At 41.6% G+C, this 19,619-nt stretch overlaps 1 protein-coding gene across 2 annotated transcripts; it reads left to right on the top strand.

Moving 5' to 3' along the window:
• Window positions 1-605: 605 nt before the first annotated feature.
• On the top strand, window positions 606-19,311 carry LOC131231447 (uncharacterized). 2 transcript variants are annotated; one of them, XR_009164355.1, is made up of 4 exons: window positions 606-879; window positions 995-1,100; window positions 17,546-17,723; window positions 19,158-19,311. XR_009164355.1 is itself a non-coding variant. In XM_058227638.1 (3 exons), exons 1-3 carry the CDS (start codon window positions 724-726, stop codon window positions 17,626-17,628), a joined length of 345 nt encoding a protein of 114 aa, XP_058083621.1. In that variant the 5' UTR covers window positions 626-723; the 3' UTR covers window positions 17,629-17,939. The 2 variants fall into 2 exon arrangements, 1 of the variants encoding a protein (XP_058083621.1); XM_058227638.1 differs by lacking the exon at window positions 19,158-19,311 and having other exon boundaries at window positions 626-879; window positions 17,546-17,939.
• The last annotated feature ends 308 nt before the right edge of the window (window positions 19,312-19,619 follow it).

Here is a 19,619-nt window from a genome sequence, read left to right as displayed (position 1 = left end):
ATGTGTGTGGAACATCAACACCGTGCATTTGATGGGTCCCTTTATTTTATGGGATATCTCAAAAATCAGATGTATACAGATCTAAGCTGGGCCATACCATCTAGAACCATATGAAGACATGCCTAAAACATATAAAAGTACTTGGTGGGGCCCACTTGAGTTTTAGATGTAGCTTAAACTTGGTCTAACCCTTCATCCAAGTGGGACACACACAATGGATGGGCTGGATTTGTGAAACGCATCTTAGTGGGCCCAATAAATGATTATGAGTGTTTTAATGGGAGGATAACCCCTCTCAACTGTTGTATGTGGTGTGGCCCACCCAAGTCATGGATTGAATTGATTTTTAAACCCGTGTCCATCATGAAATGGTGCATCTGGCTGATGGGGTAGATGCTCAAAACACATAACGGTGGGGCCCACATAGGTCGACCTCACCATGAGGTCGACCTCACAGTACCATTTCCCACACACGGTGGATTCATCTGGAGCCGGGGCCTAACATCTGATTCATTCGAATTGAATGGCCACCAATCCGATGGTCAGATTATAAAATTAAGTCGTAATTTTTGGTTCATGATGCATCTAAACTGGGGCCACTCGTATCTCTGGTGCAATTTCTAATTAACATCTAAGCGCCTGCGTATCATCCATCGCATTCTGCCAGAGTAGCTAATTTTCTGTCTTTCTAGAGAGAAAGAGAGAGAGAGAGAGGAGGGAGAGATGGCTGATGAAAAGAGGAAAGACGGAGGAGCAGTGTTCTCCTCTTCCTCGTCATCCTCCTCTACCAAACAATCCTCAGAGCAAAGGAAAGTGATTATAAAGAGCGCTGAGATGAAAGACGACATGCAGAATGAAGCCATTGCCTGCGCTATCTCTCTCTCTCTCTCTCTCTCTCTCTCTCTCTCTCTCTCTCTCATTTCTTCTTTTCCTTTTCTTCTTTGATGAAATGAAATTGAAATCGAAATCGAAATCGAAATGCATTTGTTTTCAGGCATTCGAGAAGCACAGCGTCGAGAAGGACATTGCTGAGAACATCAAGAAGGAGTTTGATAAGAAGCATGGTTCCACCTGGCATTGCATCGTCGGCCACAATTTCGGTACTCTCTCTCTCTCTCTCTCTCTCTTTCTCTCTCCGATTTCCTGATTTCTTTCTGGAGATTGGTGGGTTTTCGTTCTTCGTTCCGATTTCATTGTTTGTAATGCCATTGCTTTGTTTCTATGCATTTTATTGGCTCCACTACTTGTTTGTATATTTTACTCAGAGATCGTTTTCTATTTATGTTGAGAGGAGAAACATAGAGAGCCCTGCTTATCAGCAATTGTGTAGTTTGCTGACGAGTTGGTGAAGAAACTAGGGGCCTATTTGGATGCCTGTAAATTTTCTAAAATGTAAAGTTACACGTGATTTTGTTACAGTTGGTGTTTGGGGGAGGAAAGTCACAGGTAACTTTCTCTCAACCTGTGACTTTCTTACAGGAGAAAGAGGCGAAAATCTTACAGGCGCTTGAGTCGTTTTTCAAGTTACCTGTATCTTTGATACAGGTAACGGTTGAAAATTTTGAAATGAAAATCGTTGGTAAGAATCGCACCTGCATTTCCCTCTCTCAGCCTCCGTTTCCCTCTCTCAAGTCTCCTTCTCCCTCTCTCAGTCTACTTCTCCCTCTCCCATCGAGCTTCCGCAAGGTAGGAAACCCCTTTCTCTCTTTCTATTGCGTTTTCACTTTGGCGTGGATAATGCAGATGATCTGTGGGGCCTGGGCCCACCATATTGTATTTGTTTTATCCATGCCGTCCATCCATTCTTTTGGATCGTTTTAGGGTTTGATTCCAAGAACGAGGGATATCTAAATCTCAGGTGGACCACACTATCGAAAACAATAGTGATTGAAAGTCCACCATTAAAAAACTACTAGGGCCCACTGTAATGTTTGTTTCACATCCAAGCTGTTGATTAGGTCATAAAGACCTGGATGAAGGGAACAAAACAAATATCAGTTCGATCGAAAACATTGGTGGCCCACCAAAAGTTTTTAATGGTGGGTGTTCAATCAACATTGTTTCCAGTGATGTGGTCCACCCGAAATTTTGATATACCTTATTTTTTGGCTGATGACTTAAAATGATCTGGAGTAATGGATAGATGGTGTGGATGAAACAAATACATCATAGTGGGCCCACATGACACGTCACATAGCCTTCATGGCTTACTTAAAACCGTAGAAGGCCAAAGCAATTATCATTGAGGGCTCGTGAATTTGTATTTTGATCCATTTTATAGTGATAACATCATTTAAAGATCTTGGATTCAATTTCTTAGGTCGATTTGTTATCTTCTTTTGTTTCAATCACATGTTAGACTTCTGTTGTTTTTTTGTTTCTTTGGTATTGCTGTCGATCCGAAGATCTGGGTTTCTTGATATTGTTGTAATGAATTTCTTTTTCATGTTCTTCTTTTCTTTTTCTTGTTAAAAATGAGGATCTATTTTTCAGTTTCCATTTGTGGGTTCTGATGATTTAAGATTGATGTTCTTGTTTCTTTCCATTTCTTGGGTAAGGAATGATAGGATCTCTTGATTTGGTGTTGATCAGACAGTTGATCTGATGGGAGAATGTCCAAAGATTTGTTTCATTGGAAGATCTTGACCATTTGATCTTTGGCCTTCATCAATTAAATGAGAATTGCTGCCTTTTGTTTTGTGTTAATCATCAATTCGTGGGCAGCTGGTCCAAAGGTTAGGATTTTCCAATCTGGAAAATATTGGGTTATCCAGTGTGTGCCCATTAGATCAACGGTCTGGATCTTCTACTTACTGTCTGACAATCTGGTTAGGGTTATAGCAACACTTTCATTTCGTGATGTTCATGTAACAGAAAATGTACTCAATGGATTTCACTTTTTTAGATGGGATTGACATTTGGATATTTTAGCAATGAGGAATGAGTACCTACAACCAGTTGTAGGTGAGCTTAAGTTACAACCCCTTTCACACGTGCCAATGGATTTCACCCTTTTGATGGCTCGAAAATGCTTCTTCATATGTTTATAGACCATTAAACTGTTTCTAACATAGTAGCCCACTGGAAGAATGGAACAGCCTGATTTTGGGGCCAGATCATTAGCATGGTCAGATCCATGGACGGCTTGGATCTTGCTCCAACCTTATACAACCACCCTCTGAAATTCACGAAAGAATCCTCCGACCAGAAGGTCAGGATTATCATAACCATATGATTTTTTAGGAACAGCCTGTCCATGTAGGAACACCCTGATGACTGGCATTAGAGCATATTTAAGCACATGGCTATGACAGCTGGCCCTGCATACCGTACATTAGTGCAAGTACCTCAATTTCTGACCTTCATGTGCCTTTTATGTGGGCCACATTACTAGCATTTTGAAAACATGGGCCCACTTTTATGGCCCACCTGTTGATTAGTTTAGGCTAAGCATCGGCCAAACTGTTCATTTACATGGGCTTAATAAAATGGAATAATTTTATCCCACCTTTTTTATGTGTCAATCTAATTTTTCAACGATTCCCTATTTTAACTCTTATCTAGTGTGAATATCTAACTTATTACCTGTAAGAAAGTTACAGGTCATCCAAACACAAAAACAAAGTTACCTGTAACTAAGTTACAACTTACATCCAAACAAAATTACCTGTAACTTACTTACACCTGTAAGTAAGTTACATGTAACTTTCTTACAACTTAAAAAAGTTATAGGCATCCAAACAGGCCGTAGATGTATAAATTTGGATTCAGACGTGTATATGCATCAGATCTTGACCCACATCTTTATCAAGTAACCTTTGATCTCTCCCATGGATGAAATGGATGATGATGATAGGGTCTAAGTCCTATCAAACCCAGGTGAAAGGGGGGAAGGGAGTCCTCTTGTGTAAAACACGGTTCCATTATTTCCCCAAAAGAACTACATAAAGTGAGCAATCATATCTTGCCTAGCTGCCTAGCTGCCAGTATAAACACAAATACTAATAACGAAGCAAATCTCCTATTTAAACACAAATACTAACAACTGACCAAAATTTTATTTAATCACAAGCACTAACAGAAACTACTAAGATAACCCCTTTACTAGCCACTTTAGCATGTAGGACTTGCGTGGATGATGGGATGGGATGGGGACGTAACATTGCCCCCCTCTAAAGCTCGCCCATGTCCTGGTGGTGTAAAGGTAGGAAACCGTTTTTGCAGGTCAAACCAGACTTCCCAAGTGGCATCCTCACGTGGCATGTTCTTCCATTTGAAAAGCAACTTGGTGACAAAACGATTATGACATTTGACGATTCTTCTATCTAACACCGTTTCAGGCTCGGGGCTGTGGTGGCCTTCCTCGGTCAGTGGAGGCCTCGGTCAGTTGAGGCAAGTCCACGTATGGATGTACATGAGACCCTAACTGCTTCTTAAGGCTGGACACAGAAAACAGGATGAAGCTTGGAGGAAGAAGGAAGGTCCAACCTGTAAGCAACATGGCCAATGCGCTGTAGGACCCTATATGATGCTATGAGATGCTCCTTAAGGTAGTAGAGAATGTGGTCACGATTCAAGAGTTCAGTCTTGATTTGTCCCACCATCGTACTACCATTAGTATACATGGCCATGGTAGGAGGCTATTGGCCATAAACAGGTTCGAAGGGTGTTGTCTGTGTTGAAGCTTGGAATGTGGTAGTATACTGCCATTCGGCCCATGGAAGCCACGTCTTCCACTGTTTGGGTTGAATACTTGTAAAATACCTCAAATGTGTTTCTAAGCAACGGGTGATGCCTCAGTTTGACTGTCAGTTTGAGGGTGGTAAGCAGCACTCACGCATAGCTGGGTCCATTGTAATAAAAAAATCATGCCAAAATTGACTTAGGAACACCTTGTTACGGCTACTTACAATGGACTTAGGCATTCCATGAAGACGAGTGATTTCTTTGACAAATGCCTGAGCAACTGAGGCAGCCGTGTAAGGGTATGAAAGGGCCATAAAATGTGCATACTTAGAGTGACAGTCAACCACCACTCAAATAATTGACTTCCTGTGAGAGTGGGGAAGCCCTTCGATGAAATCCATTGATATATCAGACCAAACAAAATCGGGAATGGCAGTGGCTGACAGAAGCCAAGGGGAGAGAGATTTTTGGTTTGTTATGTTGGCACGTGTTGCATGCGGCAACGAATTCCTGTACTTGCTGCTTCATACCAGACCAATAGAAAGCTTGTGACAGTTGTTTGTAGGTGCGTAATGCTCCAGAATGGCCCACCTTTGGAGTAGAGTGGAACTAAAGCAAAAGTTTACCAATGTGCGTCAATTAGGGGGGCAACTATATACGCCCCTTGTAGTGAATGGGATTTTCTTCCACCAAAAATACCTTCTTACACCCCAGGTCCCGCTGCAACTAGTCAAGGAGAGACTTGGAAGCATGGTCCTCTAATATTTCCTTCTTGATGTCGGAAAAAAAGGGTACTGAAATAGCAAACAACTCAATGATATTTGCAAGCTATTGAAACTGTCACAAGAGACCATCTGCTGCTACGTTGTCCTTCCGTTTGCAATAGACAATCTTGTGGTCAACCGCATAAATTTTGCTGCCCATTTTTGTTGCGTATAAGTCCTCACACGCTGCTCCAATAAGTATTTCAAACTTTGATGATCCTTCTTAATTTGAAAATGGTGGCCCGTCAAATAATGTCGCCACTTTTGCACCATGTGAACAATTGCTAATATCTCCTGTTCATATGTGGATGGATAGTGAGAGATGCGTCCCCGATAAGGTTTTGATGCAAAATGCGATGGGCGTTCTTGCATGAGAATTCCCCCTATACCCGTGCCAGAAGCATCACACTTAATAATAAAAGGCTTCAAAAAATCGGGTAAGTGGAGCATTGTTGTGGATGACATGGCTGCCTTGAGTTTCTCGAATGCCACTTCGGCCTCTTCATTCCTGTGGAACACTTTCTTTTTTAATAGTTGAGTCAACGAGGCACAAATTTGACCGTAGTCATGAACAAACTTACAGTAATCACCTATAAGACCCAAAAAACCTCGTAGAGACTTGAGATTTTTTGGTTTTGGCCACTCCACCATGGCCCATCTCTTCTTGAGATTAGCGGACACATCTTGGGCTGAAATGATATGGCCTAAATACTCTACCTGGGTGCGTCCGAAAGCTCATTTGGATATTTTAATTTACAACTGTTGCTTGCAAATTCTTTCGGCACCAATCTGACATGAGACAAATGTTTGCTCCAGTTGGGGCTATAAATTCGTATATCGTAAAAGAATAACCAAAACAAACTTGCACAGATATGCTTTGAATATCCCATTCATCAAACTTTGGAATGTGAAGGGAGCATTTGTGAGGCTGAAAGGTATTACTAAAAATCATAGTTTCCCTCATGAGTCTTGAAGGTGGTCTTGGGAATGTCGGGCTCATGCACCTGAATTTGATGATAACCTAAATGCAAGTCCAGTTTGGAATAATAATGAGCTCCATGGACTTCATCCAACATTACATCTATCACCAGAATAGGTAACTTGTCCTTGACAGTTGAATGATTAAGGGCCTGATAATCGATACACATGCACCACGATCTGTCTCTCTTTCGTACCAAAAGAACGGGTGAGAAGTGGGGACTTGTGTTAAGACGTATATTTCAGTCTCTAGCTTTTTTTTTTGGCAAAGCACTCTTTCTCATTTTTCTTCATGCGAGGATACCTATAGGGCCTCACATTGGTTGGCAGCACCTCTGGTTTTAACGGAATTTGATGATCATGAGCACGATGCGAGGGTAGTCCATGCAGTGGGTGGAACACTGATTGATATGACCACAAAATTTCAGTGAGATTCTCAGGAACATCGGAAGCATTCCCCTATTCTATGCTTGCATTCAGCTAGATGACAACAACTTACAAATTTCTTTTTGGGAGTTGTTGCATGTCGGATTGATCAATTGTCTTTTTATTTGTATTTCGGGTCCCATGCAAGAGATAGGGAATCCCTTGATAATCAAAAGCCATGGTGATGTGGGTAAAGTCCCAATTGATCAGCCCCAAGGTCTGAAACCATTGGACTCCCCAAAATTATATTCAAACAGTGCCAACACATGTAAATCAGAAACAATCTTCAAGGGTCTGAATGTGACGCAGGGATGAATGTGATGAGCTCGATCACCGTCTTCCTCAAGGATAACTACTCCGAATCCACGGAGCTTCTCTAGACTCCTCACAGAGACTTCTCGAATCCACGAGGAAAAGAAATAGAAATAATTCTAAAATATTTGAAATAAATTTGTCGATGATTGATAAATTAATCTACAACCCTTTAAATAGAGATACCAAGACTTGGAAGAAGTTTAGGAATTAAACTATAACTAAAACTCCCTAAAATTCGCAACTTACTATAAATAGTAAATTTTCTATTTATTGTAAGTTTCCTATGTGGCTTAACCACGTTATTCTCCTAATTTTTTTGAACACTTTTCATGTTGGACACAACTCCTAAAGCCCAACGGATGAAGAGTTACAATCAAACCAAAACTTACTAAAAATAGTAAAAACGGAAATAAACATGAAATTCAACTGTTGATTTGATGGAATCTCGCAAATTCGTCGTGGGCAACTCGGCATAGCTGGGTTGGTTGGCTAAAGTAGCTCGTCTTACCCCAAAATCATATATGGCACATCGAGTAACTCATTTCAGTTTGCGAGATATGTTTGTTTTAAGGTTCTGATGGTCTTGATGACTTTTGCCTCCGATCGGGCCTTCTCTGATCCATCTTGGACGTGAAAGTGTCTACAACCCGCTCAACATCAGTCCTCTCCACTTCAAAAGGACTCGTCTTCGAGTTCTTATCCTACTTCGATTCCTGAAACTCAGTCAGGTGCGCTGTAATGATACCTAGATCAAAAGTTACGATCAGTTTATGGTCCACCTTTTGGTTCAACCATGCTAGGATCGTATCTGTGACACGTTCTACATCAGACCCCTCCACTTGAAAAAAACTCGTCCTCGAGTTATTCAAGGTACTTGGCTCATGATTCTGAGATAACTTCTGATGCCGATATTTATTAGCCATTTTCTTATACTTGGCATTAGGATCTTGAGTTGACACGATACATGTACCCATGTTTTCCTTGACTTGACTAGTATCAATCAGTTCCTTCACTTCTGCTTATAAGTTCTGACATTCTTTCTCACTCACTTGACAGTGAGGGCGGTTGGGCAAGCTAGCCTCAAGGACAAGGACAAGGCCTATGTGATGTTGGATGTCCCTCATGGGGGGCAATTCTTCGAGTAAATCATCATGCCAGACTTCTTTAAATTCGTTCAGGAAAGGCCTCAAACTTGGAGGAATGTCTAAGGGTTTTGATTCCTGGTCGGCTTCCTTGGATTCCTCCACGAAATCTCGAATAGTTAAGAGGGAGTTCCCCTTCACTTTAGAAGCTTTGGGGTATTTCTCTGGTGCCATAGGGGCAAGGATTATCTTTCGACCATCCTTAACGAAGACGTAAACATTGTCTCGTCCTCGGTGGGTCGCATCACGATCTGATTGTCATGGTCGACCAAGTAACATATGTCATGCTTTCATGTCTACCACGTCACAAGGTATCTGATCTTTTTAAGTTTTACCAATTGAAAATGAGACAATGCATTGTTTAGTTACCCTGGTCTCGTTCACCCTTTTAATCCAGTCAATTGAGTAAGGGGAAGGATGTTTTGTCGCAGGTAGAAGCAACTTGTCCACCATCACTTTCGAGACAATGTTCTCGCTACTATCACTGTCTATGATCACATCACAGACCTTGCCATTGACGGTGCAACGCGTACAGAATATATTATGTCGTCGTGGATATAATTCTTTTTGTGGGGTGTACATTAATCGCCTCACAACTAGAGATTCCCCACGATCCTCACCCATCTATTCTTTACCATGTGCTCCTCCCTCAGTGGCTTGTTCATCTTCATTAAAGCCAAGGTCTTCTTCTGCTGCGTCACCTTCAATGCCCCCTTTGTTACTGGTCAAGTGGGTTGCGAGGCGTTGAGGCCTAGATGGGCCGCTCCCACTAGTTGCAGAAGGTTGAAGATGTCCTCCTACTGGTTCTTTTCCCCGTGTCAGTTCTGAATCCTGAGTGGGATCTGTCATGGAGGGTCGAGTTGAATGGTAAGGCTGAATAGGAACTCTTGCAAGCTGTGTTTCTACCCTACCTGCCAACTGAATTACTTCATCCATGGTCTCGATTGGGTGTATCTGAACTCGGTCTTAAATCGCCAATCATAACTCACCTATAAATCGTACTGCCTTTTGTGATTCCGTTTCTGACAAATCGTTTCGTATTGCCAACTGCTGGAATTCTTTGGTGCAATTTATGACGGTTCAATACCCCTGTCGACACTTTTGGTATTGTTGGAACAATACCTGCTTGTAATCACTAGGGAGGAATCGTGATCGAAGAAGGCATCTCATCCGTGGCCATGATGAGACGGGTGCCCTGTTATGTCAGGCACGTGAGAGTTGTAATTGCTCCCACCATGCAAATGCACCAGATTTTGATTTAAATGCTACTAATTTTACCTTTTTATGCTCTAGCACGTCCATATAATCAAAATATCTTTCTACTTCGGCTAGCCAATCGAGGAAATCTTCTATGCATAATAAACTTTTAAAACTATGAAGTTCGGCCTTACCTCGATAGTCTCTTTCAGCACGATCTAGACGATCGCCCCATTGATTGGTCGTCGGGCAAAGCTTTCATCAAGGTCCTCGTCACTAGAGTTCGAATTATCTGGTGTAGCCATACGATTCACCACTGGTAGTGCTCTACGGAAATCAAGGTTGTGCCATATAGCAACTAAGGGCGGTTGAGCATCGCCATGAGCTCAGGGCGGAATCAGCACATCCGCAAGATGGTTGAGGGTTGCTTGCAGCCCTTGCATCGTCAACTGACTCTCCTCGTGGAAAGCTTCCATTCTGTCCGAAAGATAACGAATCCCTGGATCACCGTCCACTGGTGTATTGACATCAGCAAGTTTTGTGGGTCTCATCATGAGGTATGTGTTATATTGACGCAGGGATGAATGTGATGAGGTCGATCACCGTCTTCCTCAAGGATAACTACTCCGAATCCACGGAGCTTCTCTGGACTCCTCACAGAGACTTCTCGAATACACGAGGAAAAGAAATAGAAATAATTCTAAAATATTTGAAATAAATTTGTTAATGATTGATAAACGAATCTACAACCCTTTAAATAGGGATACCAAGACTTGGAAGAAGTTTAGGAATTAAAATATAACTAAAACTCTCTAAAATTCGTAACTTACTATAAATAGTAAGTTTTCTATTTATAGTGTCCTATATGGCTTAACCACGTTATTCTCCTAATTTTTCTAAACACTTTTCATGTTGCACACAACTCCTAAAGCCCAATGGATGAAGAGTTGCAATCAAACCAAAACTTACTAAAAATAATAAAAACGGAAATGAACATGGAATTCGACCGTCGATATAATGGAATCTCTCAAATTCGGCATGGGCAACCCGGCATAGTTGGGTTGGTTGGCTAAAGTATCTTGTCCTACCCCAAAATCATATATGGTATGCCAAGTAACTCGTTCTGGTTTGCGAGATATGCCTGTTTTAAATTTCTGATGGTCTTGATGACTTCTGTCTCCAATCGGGCCTTATGTTTTCCATTTTGGATATGAAAGTGTCCGCGACCCGCTCTACATCAGAGTGTAATGCAAACTTGTTCATTAGCAATGAAGATAGCCTTGGAATGGTAGATTAGGTACGCAAGTCGTCGAGCTGTAGCTTTTGTGAGAAAATTATGTATGCTCCCCATATCAACCAAAATATTGACTTCAACATTTTTAATCAACCCTTCCAACCACATGGTTTGTGCTCGTGTGACCTTTGTCAAGGCATTGAGAGATACCTCTATATGGGTTTCATCCTCGGCCGCAACCTTTGTCATTTTCGTGTCCTCAGACTCCTCGATTAAGTAAATTTGCATCTTCTTACAATGGTGGCCAGGTGTAAATCTTTCATCATAGTAGTAACACAAGCCTCGCTCCTGCCTAGCTCTCATCTCCTCACCCGAAATTTTCTTTGTGTGGGCGATGATCAACCTTGACCGCACCTGATGCAATGGTTGCATCAGAAATTGAACCACCAACTACATTGGATCCCATGGACGACATAGAGTGGTGTTGAACGTGTGGATGTAAGTCGGCTCATCTGTTGCAGCCGAGCAAGCTTCTTCTCCTGACAACAAGCCAACCCCATCACCCCCTGCAGAGTAGAGGGTCGAAACATTAACACTTCTTGGCCAACCTCATCACGCAACCCTTGAATGAATGTGCCTATCAGAGCCCGATCTACCCATCCTTCAACATGGTTGGCAAGGCGCTTAAATTTGTCTTGATAGCTTTAGATGGTCCCTGTTTTGTGCTGTAATTTTGCCAACATAGTTGTCAAGATTCTCGTAATCAGTTGGCCCAAAATGTACCAACATGAACTCCATCGTTCCCTTCCACGAGGTGTCAGGGTTCACACGGCTATACCATTGAAACCACGTCAATGCAGGTCTATCCATGTAGAACGAGGCAAGGTGAACCTTCTCATTTCTTGTTGTTCGATGGTAGTGGAAATTTTGCTCAGATTTAAATGAACTCCAATGGGTCATATGCCCATCAAAGTGGGAAAAATTGATCTGAGTGAAACGCAATTGGATCCTTCTGTCACTCTGCTCGTTTGGATTTGCAACGTTGGATTCTCCAACTTTCAATTGCTTTATATTGGTGGTGAGGGGCAGCCGCAAGGTGAGGCATTCCAGCATCTGTTGGATCGATTCAAGCTTGGTGTTCATCTCATCCCAAGCTTCCTCCTGGTGCTCCACATGTCTCTCCATTAGACTTGGCATCATTTGCTTCTGTCTTCCTTGCCATGCTCTAGGAAGGGTGGCTCTGATTCCAAATGATAGGGTCCAAACCATACCAAGTCCATGTGAAAGAGGGGAAGGGTGTCCTCTTGTGTAAAACACGGTTGAAAGTAAAAATCATTTGATGTTCTATTTTTCCTAAAGAACTATATAAAAAGAGCAACATATCATGCTTAGCTGGTAGGATAAATGCAAATAATAACAACTAAGCAAATCTCCTATTTAAACACAAATACTAATAACTAAGCAAATCTCTTATTTAAACACAAATACTAACAACTAAGCAAATCTCCTATTTAAGCGTAAATACTAACAACTAAGCAAATCTCCTATTTAATTACAAATACTAACAACAACTACTAAGATAGCCCCTCTACTACCCATGTCAGCATGTAGGACTTGTGTGGATGGGTTGGAAACATAACAAATGAGAACGAGTGGGCACACCCACTAGATCTTCCCAGTTGACAATCCTTTACTTTGGCAGTATCTAGGGTTCTTCGAACAATGTGATATAACACAACACAACAGACCCTATATGTCTCAGGCATCGTAGACGATGCATACGGTAGGTATTGTATACGATTCTAGTCAGATTGCAAAGATTCGAACAGTTGACCATGACGAGGAAGACAAGGATTGGAGAGCACCGGTTGCTCTCTGATACCATCTGATAATAGACCATCTTGAAAATTAATGTATTTTCAGAGGTTCATTTGGCTCCTAGAAAGTAGCCTTGATGGAAATGGAATCCATTAGCAAGGGCTGCTGCACATGTTTGGTTTCTGGGAAATGCTTGAAAATGGATACTATTTCATGTTTTGGGGCCATTTTCCTTCATAAAAGTTGGGGAGCAAATTTTTGGAGATATCATTGGTCATATTCTTGAAATGTTTATGTAGCTAGCCTTTATCAGATTTCTTTTTCCGAATACCTGTTGACAAGTGTTGAGTGGGCTCTTGTATTCATATTCTAAACATTATTGGGCTTGGGGCTGGATTGGGCCCAACTGGGCCATTTGGGCTCCTTTTATTGTTTGCTTGATAATCAAATAAAAGGAAGAGAGGGATGTTTAGGGCAACTCTAAAATGTTCCTCTGCAGCACTTCTCCTCTCTTTCGTCCTTCTCCTTTCTCTCTCTGTTCTCTTCGCATGAGGGCTACTCTCTCTCTCCGTCCCTCACTTGTGCACACATTGCACACTGCCCACACCTTGGGCTGATTGCTGTCCGCAATATTTGACAGATTTTACATGGGCTATCACCGTATCAGAGAATTGATCTTCGTCAAGGGCCTTTTGGTTGATTGGATCTATGAGGGGCATCATTATGTGGACGTTTTGAAGAGATCTGCTGTTTTGATCAAGTAAGCGTGATCAGATCTCTTCATTTGTTTAAGAATCAGTTGGGTTCTATGTGAGATCGTACAATGCGGTGATGACGATCTACTTCTCTTGTTTGTGCACCGGATCAGTTGGTTTTAGTGGCCATTTGGGCCATTGATCTGCGGTATGATGTCCAATCTGTTTTTGACTTTATGCCGCTGTTGAATGTGAATTTCTGTGGCCATTGATTGTGATCTGTTGCTTGAGATCTTCTGCTGTTGAGTGTGTTTTCTGCTGCCTTCTTTGGTTAAGATCTGCTGCTTAGACATTGCATTTGGTTTTGGGCCACTGATATGTTGCTATTTGAGATCCATTGATCTGTGATCACTGAACAATAGCAGCGTGTTGCTAGGTCTCCAGCACTGAACTGTGGGCTGTGGTTCTTTGGGCTGGAACTTCAGCGTGTTGCTGATTCTTCCAATATGTGTTTGGTATTCTTCCAGCATGTATTGTTCCTCCCCATTGTCCTGCTGGCCATTGTCGTTACCATTTCTGGCATGGGTTTTCTGAACATTGTTCTTTTTTTTTTTTTTCTTTTTTTTTTTTGCTGGTCTTCTTTGTGCCCTGCTATGTTGGTGGTCTATAATCCTTGTGGCTGAAAAAATTGTGGACTCTAAATCAGATTCTAGAATTGACAATCAGTAAATTTCCCCGTTAAATTGAGAGGATGATAACTGCTTGCCATGGGCTTGCTTTGTTCGAATCTTTCTCACATCCAAGGGGAGATTGAAACACTTAACCGATGCTGAACCTTAGACGAAACTGATACCTACACCCAATAGAAAGCAGATGATTGTCAGGTCATGAGTTGGCTCTTCTATAGAATGGAAGAGAATGTTTATCTCAATGTGATGTATGGTGAGAATGCTAAAGAAGTTTGGGATGCTCTACATTAGCTTTACTTGAATGAGAAAAACTTACAGCGGTTGTATGACATTTTTAAAGAATTCAGACAATGTGGCAGGGAGAAGATCTTCATGAGCACCATGCCCGATTTAGGGGTTTGTTTGATAAATGGAAGCTCCATCATCCATTCACCACAAACAATTCTCAACAATAGCATTAGAGAGAAGAAATAGGAGTTGTTCTCTTTCTTGCCACAGTCCACCCATTCTTAGACCCAGTTAAAGAAGAACTCTGTAATGAGCATATTCCAACATTATCTGATGTGTTTGCTCGGGTGTTGCGGGTATCAACACCTCCTCATCTTTGTCTGATGCTTCTTGCGGGAATGCTGCACTTATCTCAAATGGGGGCAGCAATGCATATGGTGGTTAGGTAAATAGAGGCCTTGCTACAAGCCAACCCCAATACTGGGGAAGATGGTCAATCCCAAGTGGGAGACCTTGTGCATGTTGAGGTAGGAGGTCCTGTTAGAGGACATGGACGTGGCCATGGCCAAGTTGGCGGCCGTGGTGGTGCCCATTTTCAAGCACCCCCTAGAGAGTTCCAAGAGCGTCGATATGGATTCACTTGAGCGGTACATGAGTTTTATTTTGCTATAGGCGAAATCTGCTCCGCCGGGGAGAGTTGATAAGGACATCACATCACGCACACCTTTTTTTCTTTTTTTTTTTAAAGTGACAAAGATATATTAAAGGAGCAAAATTACAAAGAAAAGAGGACATCACACACACCTTAATGCACATATTAGAGGAGGCGGGTCCCAATCTCTCTGTGGCTAGGTGAGTACACATGTTGAAGACCTCATGATGCAGGACTTGAAAATTAGATATGATGTGCAAGATTTCAGGCTTTAGATCATAATAATTTAGAAACAATCACAATATTTCCACATCCTACATAAAGTCAAGCATTCAACAAGAGGAATCTATGAGGGTCCAAGCCTACATATGCTAGAGTTGAATCAATTAAAAAATTATAGACCAAACAATGCTCAAATGATTCATCCACACATGCAAAAGATTATTTCCCAATCCAAGGGATTCTCACGTTTCAATTCAGGAAAACCTAGGGTTTCAAAAGTGGAATAGAACTTGGGGATTTGAGATGATCGAGAGTTAGGGTTATGGAAATAAGGCGAAAGAGAAGTGAAATAGAGATGAGAGGGAACCTGTGATCAGCCCACACGTTTGGACAACAAACCAGCCTGACGCACGTGCATGGATGGCTCCCCACACGTGTGTGGGGCCCACGAATCTGAAATCGGCTAGCTAGGGCCTGGTCGGCTAGGGAGGGGCCACCTTCCCTCTAATTTTTAGGCCAAACGGATGATTGGTTTGAACACGGTGCTCCGCAGAAGTTTCAGCCCTCATGCAGGGCCAGATTCTGGAAATCTGTTGTAGGGGAAAGATTAGCTGCAAACATGAGTGGATTTGATGAGGGAATGGTCGTAGGAGATGAGAAATATGGAGGGTAGGAGATGGGGGCAATTTGGGATGGGTGTGGCTTCGTACCACGTTAGTTAGCCCTTCGAAAAAGGGAGAGTTTTGCACCCAATTAGGTTTCGACAACTCAGAGAATTAGAGTAGCAAGAAAACACAGAATTTTATTAATCATCTTCATTGAAAAAAAAAAAAAAAAAACCCTACAAGGGGTTGCCTATTTATAAGAAAAACTTGTACCCCAAAAGCCGCGCCATGTGCGCATACTATTACTTAAAGACGAATAAATAAAAAATAACAACTAATCAATGCAATCTAAACCATTCATGATGTTCCTAATAACGGTAATAAGCAAAACTCAAAGTCCTAGGTCACCTAGGGTAGTGGGCCACGATCATGAGATCCAATGATGGGATCCACATAATAATCGGGTCCACCCCAAGGAACCAAAACACAGTCCTCTAACTAGAAGGCCCTTCATGGATGTTGTCATCAATCCAGATCAAAGGTGGGGCCCTCCTCCTTGCGTACGTGTGTAAGGGGGTGTGCATGTGCGCGAGATGTCCCCATCACCTCACATAGCATGTACGAGCATCTGGAAGACCCCGCACTGGGAAGATGCATTTGGGTTGCTAGAGGGAGATATTTGGACCGTTAGATTAGATGAATGTGACAATCGGACCGTTGGATCACATGTTACACATGATCGGACCATTGATCGTGGGCCATCTTCATCAAAGGACATTATGTTATTTTAGAATTATTTTATTATATGTTATTTAGTGGTTTAGATGTTTAGTTTCAGATTCCAAAGCTTTTCGTACATTTATTTTATGAGTAGGACATGGTGGGAAGAAAATAGAATTGAGAGGGCGTTTTTTGTAATTTGTAGCCCAAACAGGCTATAAAGCTTGGATGTCCCCCCATCATTGTGCATGATTTGAGGAATTAATAAATTTGAGCTTTCTCTTCTCTTTGTTTGTGTGCTTAGAGATCTTCGATCTCTTGGTGTGATTCCAAGGGTTTACTATTTGATGTGAATCCAAGCTCTTTTCTTCTCCCTCTCTCTTTTCCCTCTACAAGGTATTTCTCTAACCCTACTTCTATTTACATCTTCTTCTCTTTTCCCTTTTCTCAATTTTCGCCACCCTAACTTCTCCTCAAACCCTCACATCCCATAACCCAACCTACGCATGTGGGAACATGCCCATCCGTATGTCCGTACGGACGAGCCACACGTGCAACCGTCCGTACGGACAGCCGTGTTTGGTTTCCCCTTTTCTCAAAACCCCAAACCCTAATTTTCAGGTTTTCCCATTTTTTCTTAAAACCCTAACCCTAATTTTCAGGTTTTCCCATTTTCTCTCAAAACCCTAACCCTAGATCATCTTAAACCCTAATTTTTGCCAATCCCTTTTAGATTCAAATAATTCCCTTTGATTGTTAGACTAACCCCATGTTAATTGTGGAATTCCTTAATTCCATTGGGATTTGGGACCTATGGTGATAGTAATTTAATGGTTCCTATTTCGAGCATATGGTAGCTTAGGGCTTTACATATAGTTATTTGATTATTGTTTGAATTTATATAAGATTGTTGAATTTTATGTTTATTGCTCACAAAATCTGAAATCTGAATTTGTTATCATCTTCAGTTAGAAAACCTCATCCTGCATCACTTTGTCAATCAAGCATTCTGTTGTTACCTTCCAAGGAAATGGTATAAAGTACTCTGTGTTTTTATTGTTGAACCCAGTTTCCAATTTCTCAATGCCTTCTAAAATGACTGGTTTTTAATGTTCCAAATCCCTCACTAAGCTATTACCATGGTCTTGATATCTTTAGCTACTGTTCCATGCAGGTTCGTTTGTGACTCATGAAACAAACCACTTCGTCTATCTCTATTTGGATAAAAAGGCGATCTTATTATTCAAGTCCGGTTGACGATGATGACAATGCTGACGAGGAAGACAGCAAATGCAACCAGCACACTTCCAATGTGTCAATTGAAAGCTTTGGCGTCGGTCAAAGTTTTGCTTGTAAAAGCCCCATCCCTGCACTTTTCCATGTGAATAATCCTAGTCAGCACTTTGATATTCTAGCAGAGTGTGATGGATGATATGCAAGCACTAAAATTGCATACGTGGCGTGTAAGTAGTTCAAATGAAAGGGTCCAAATTAATGATCCCAGTTTAGATGCATCATGAACCCAAAGTTGCACTTTTTTCATTGTATGACTATTGGATTGGTGGATATTTATATGACCCTTAAATAGAAAAATGTCGAATGGTCCTATTTCAACAAATAAGCATCCATGAATCAGAGGTTAGGAATGTTCAACCATTCTGATATCTTTTGGGAGTTGGGACTGGCTCAGCCATGGTCAGTTTTGAGTGTCTGCATATGACCTCATACTCTGCAAAGTATCAAATGACTTAGAAAAGACGCATTATATGATAGTTTCAGTTCTTACTAGTGGGGTCCCACCATGGATGGACCGTGATACCACTGTCTTTTGATTTGTGGCCTACAAATAAATGACTGATAACAAACACAACAATGGTCCAGATTCATCTGAAATAGGTTCTGATATTAGTTGCTGGGATATTTTAATCTGGTAGTAATTTGGGGTGTTTCCCCACCCATGGTGGGACACGAGACCAATGGTCTGGATTTCCAAGCAATGGACCTCCCTCGCCAAGATTGTAATGGCCGTGTAGTGTTTAAATAACTCTGGCCAGGTGAAGACATCCATTCCATGACCTGAGGAGCTGAGGCCGCCCCCATCCAATACCAAACCTGGCTCGGGCTGGGTCGCGATCACCATCAACATTCTCAGCTCACCAATGTTAAAATAGCTCCAATTGTCAAGCCTTTCCACAGATGCAAGCCGAAGTCCAGCCCAGCCATGTATCAGGCCTAGATCTGTTGCAGGTGCATCCCACGGGCCTCACCACTTGGTCCAAACCCAGTTCAAATCGAGCTGGAATCGCCAAATTGGACAACTAGGATCAGCCCAATGCAGATAGATTTTTGTGATTTCTCACCCACATATGAACAATTCGGATCACTAGTAAGTGAGCCCCACCAATCGAAAGCTAGATTGAGAGCATTGTGCGGTTGGCCACCTCTTTAAAGGTGATCAGGACTCCATGGTTTTACACTCTGGATTTGGATAGGATCATGGGAGGGATAATACATTCCTTGATCCAAGGACAGCCGTCAGATCAAGTAGTTTTCAGTTTATGCAAGTAATGCCCAGAACGTTCATATGGTGAGTCCCGCCATGGCTGCACCATGTCCAAAAAAAGCAATCTGATTGGATATCCTATGCATTCGATCTATGGCCTTTTCTTTTCAGTTGATGTGGACCGTTTGTATAATTTTCTTTCTTATCCCTCTATTTGCATACCACCGGATTGATGGGTTAGGATTTTCGGATTGATGAAATTTTTTGGGTTTGGTTTTGATAGAATGTGTGTCCTGGTTCCTAGTATTCGATGGCACGCATGTCACAGATCCTGGCCATTCATCAGGTAAGGTACACTGCCAAAGTGCCCTGACCCGCTACAAGTGAATTTATGGGTTTTAGGTGTGATTGCACATTGCTACCTGTCGTGTGGCCTACCTGAGTTGTGTGTGTGTGTGTGTGATTTCGTAATTATCTCCGGAAGAGATTGTGTATACTATATCCTACGTAATAAAGATAGGTACACATGTTAAAGTTATGAACCATTTATCAAATGGGCCTGCTAATTAGATATTATTTGTAAAATTTTTTATCAAAATATACCTATTACTTTACCCATAGATGCAAGTAAAATCTGGACCGTTGTAATGCATTTTAAACTGTCCAAATTTCTTCTATAATTATTTTAACTACTAATCAGAAAATAAATTTTTATTTATTTTACATAACATGATTAGAAGGTACT

The sequence above is a fragment of the Magnolia sinica genome, chromosome 17 (genome assembly GCF_029962835.1).
Source record: "Magnolia sinica isolate HGM2019 chromosome 17, MsV1, whole genome shotgun sequence".
NCBI classification, from domain to species: domain Eukaryota; kingdom Viridiplantae; phylum Streptophyta; class Magnoliopsida; order Magnoliales; family Magnoliaceae; genus Magnolia; species Magnolia sinica.
This window is presented reverse-complemented; position numbering and strand designations above follow the sequence as displayed.

What these genes read in the sequence shown, in the direction of transcription:
- LOC131231447 (XM_058227638.1), top strand. Translation starts at nt 724, where the DNA reads ATGGCTGATGAAAAGAGGAAAGACGGAGGAGCAGTGTTCTCCTCTTCC. An exon ending in CCATTGCCTGCGCTATCTCT is followed by an intron (nt 880 to 994) that starts CTCTCTCTCTCT and finishes ATTTGTTTTCAG; the next exon opens with GCATTCGAGAAGCACAGCGT. An exon ending in CATCGTCGGCCACAATTTCG is followed by an intron (nt 1,101 to 17,545) that starts GTACTCTCTCTC and finishes TGTTCCATGCAG; the next exon opens with GTTCGTTTGTGACTCATGAA.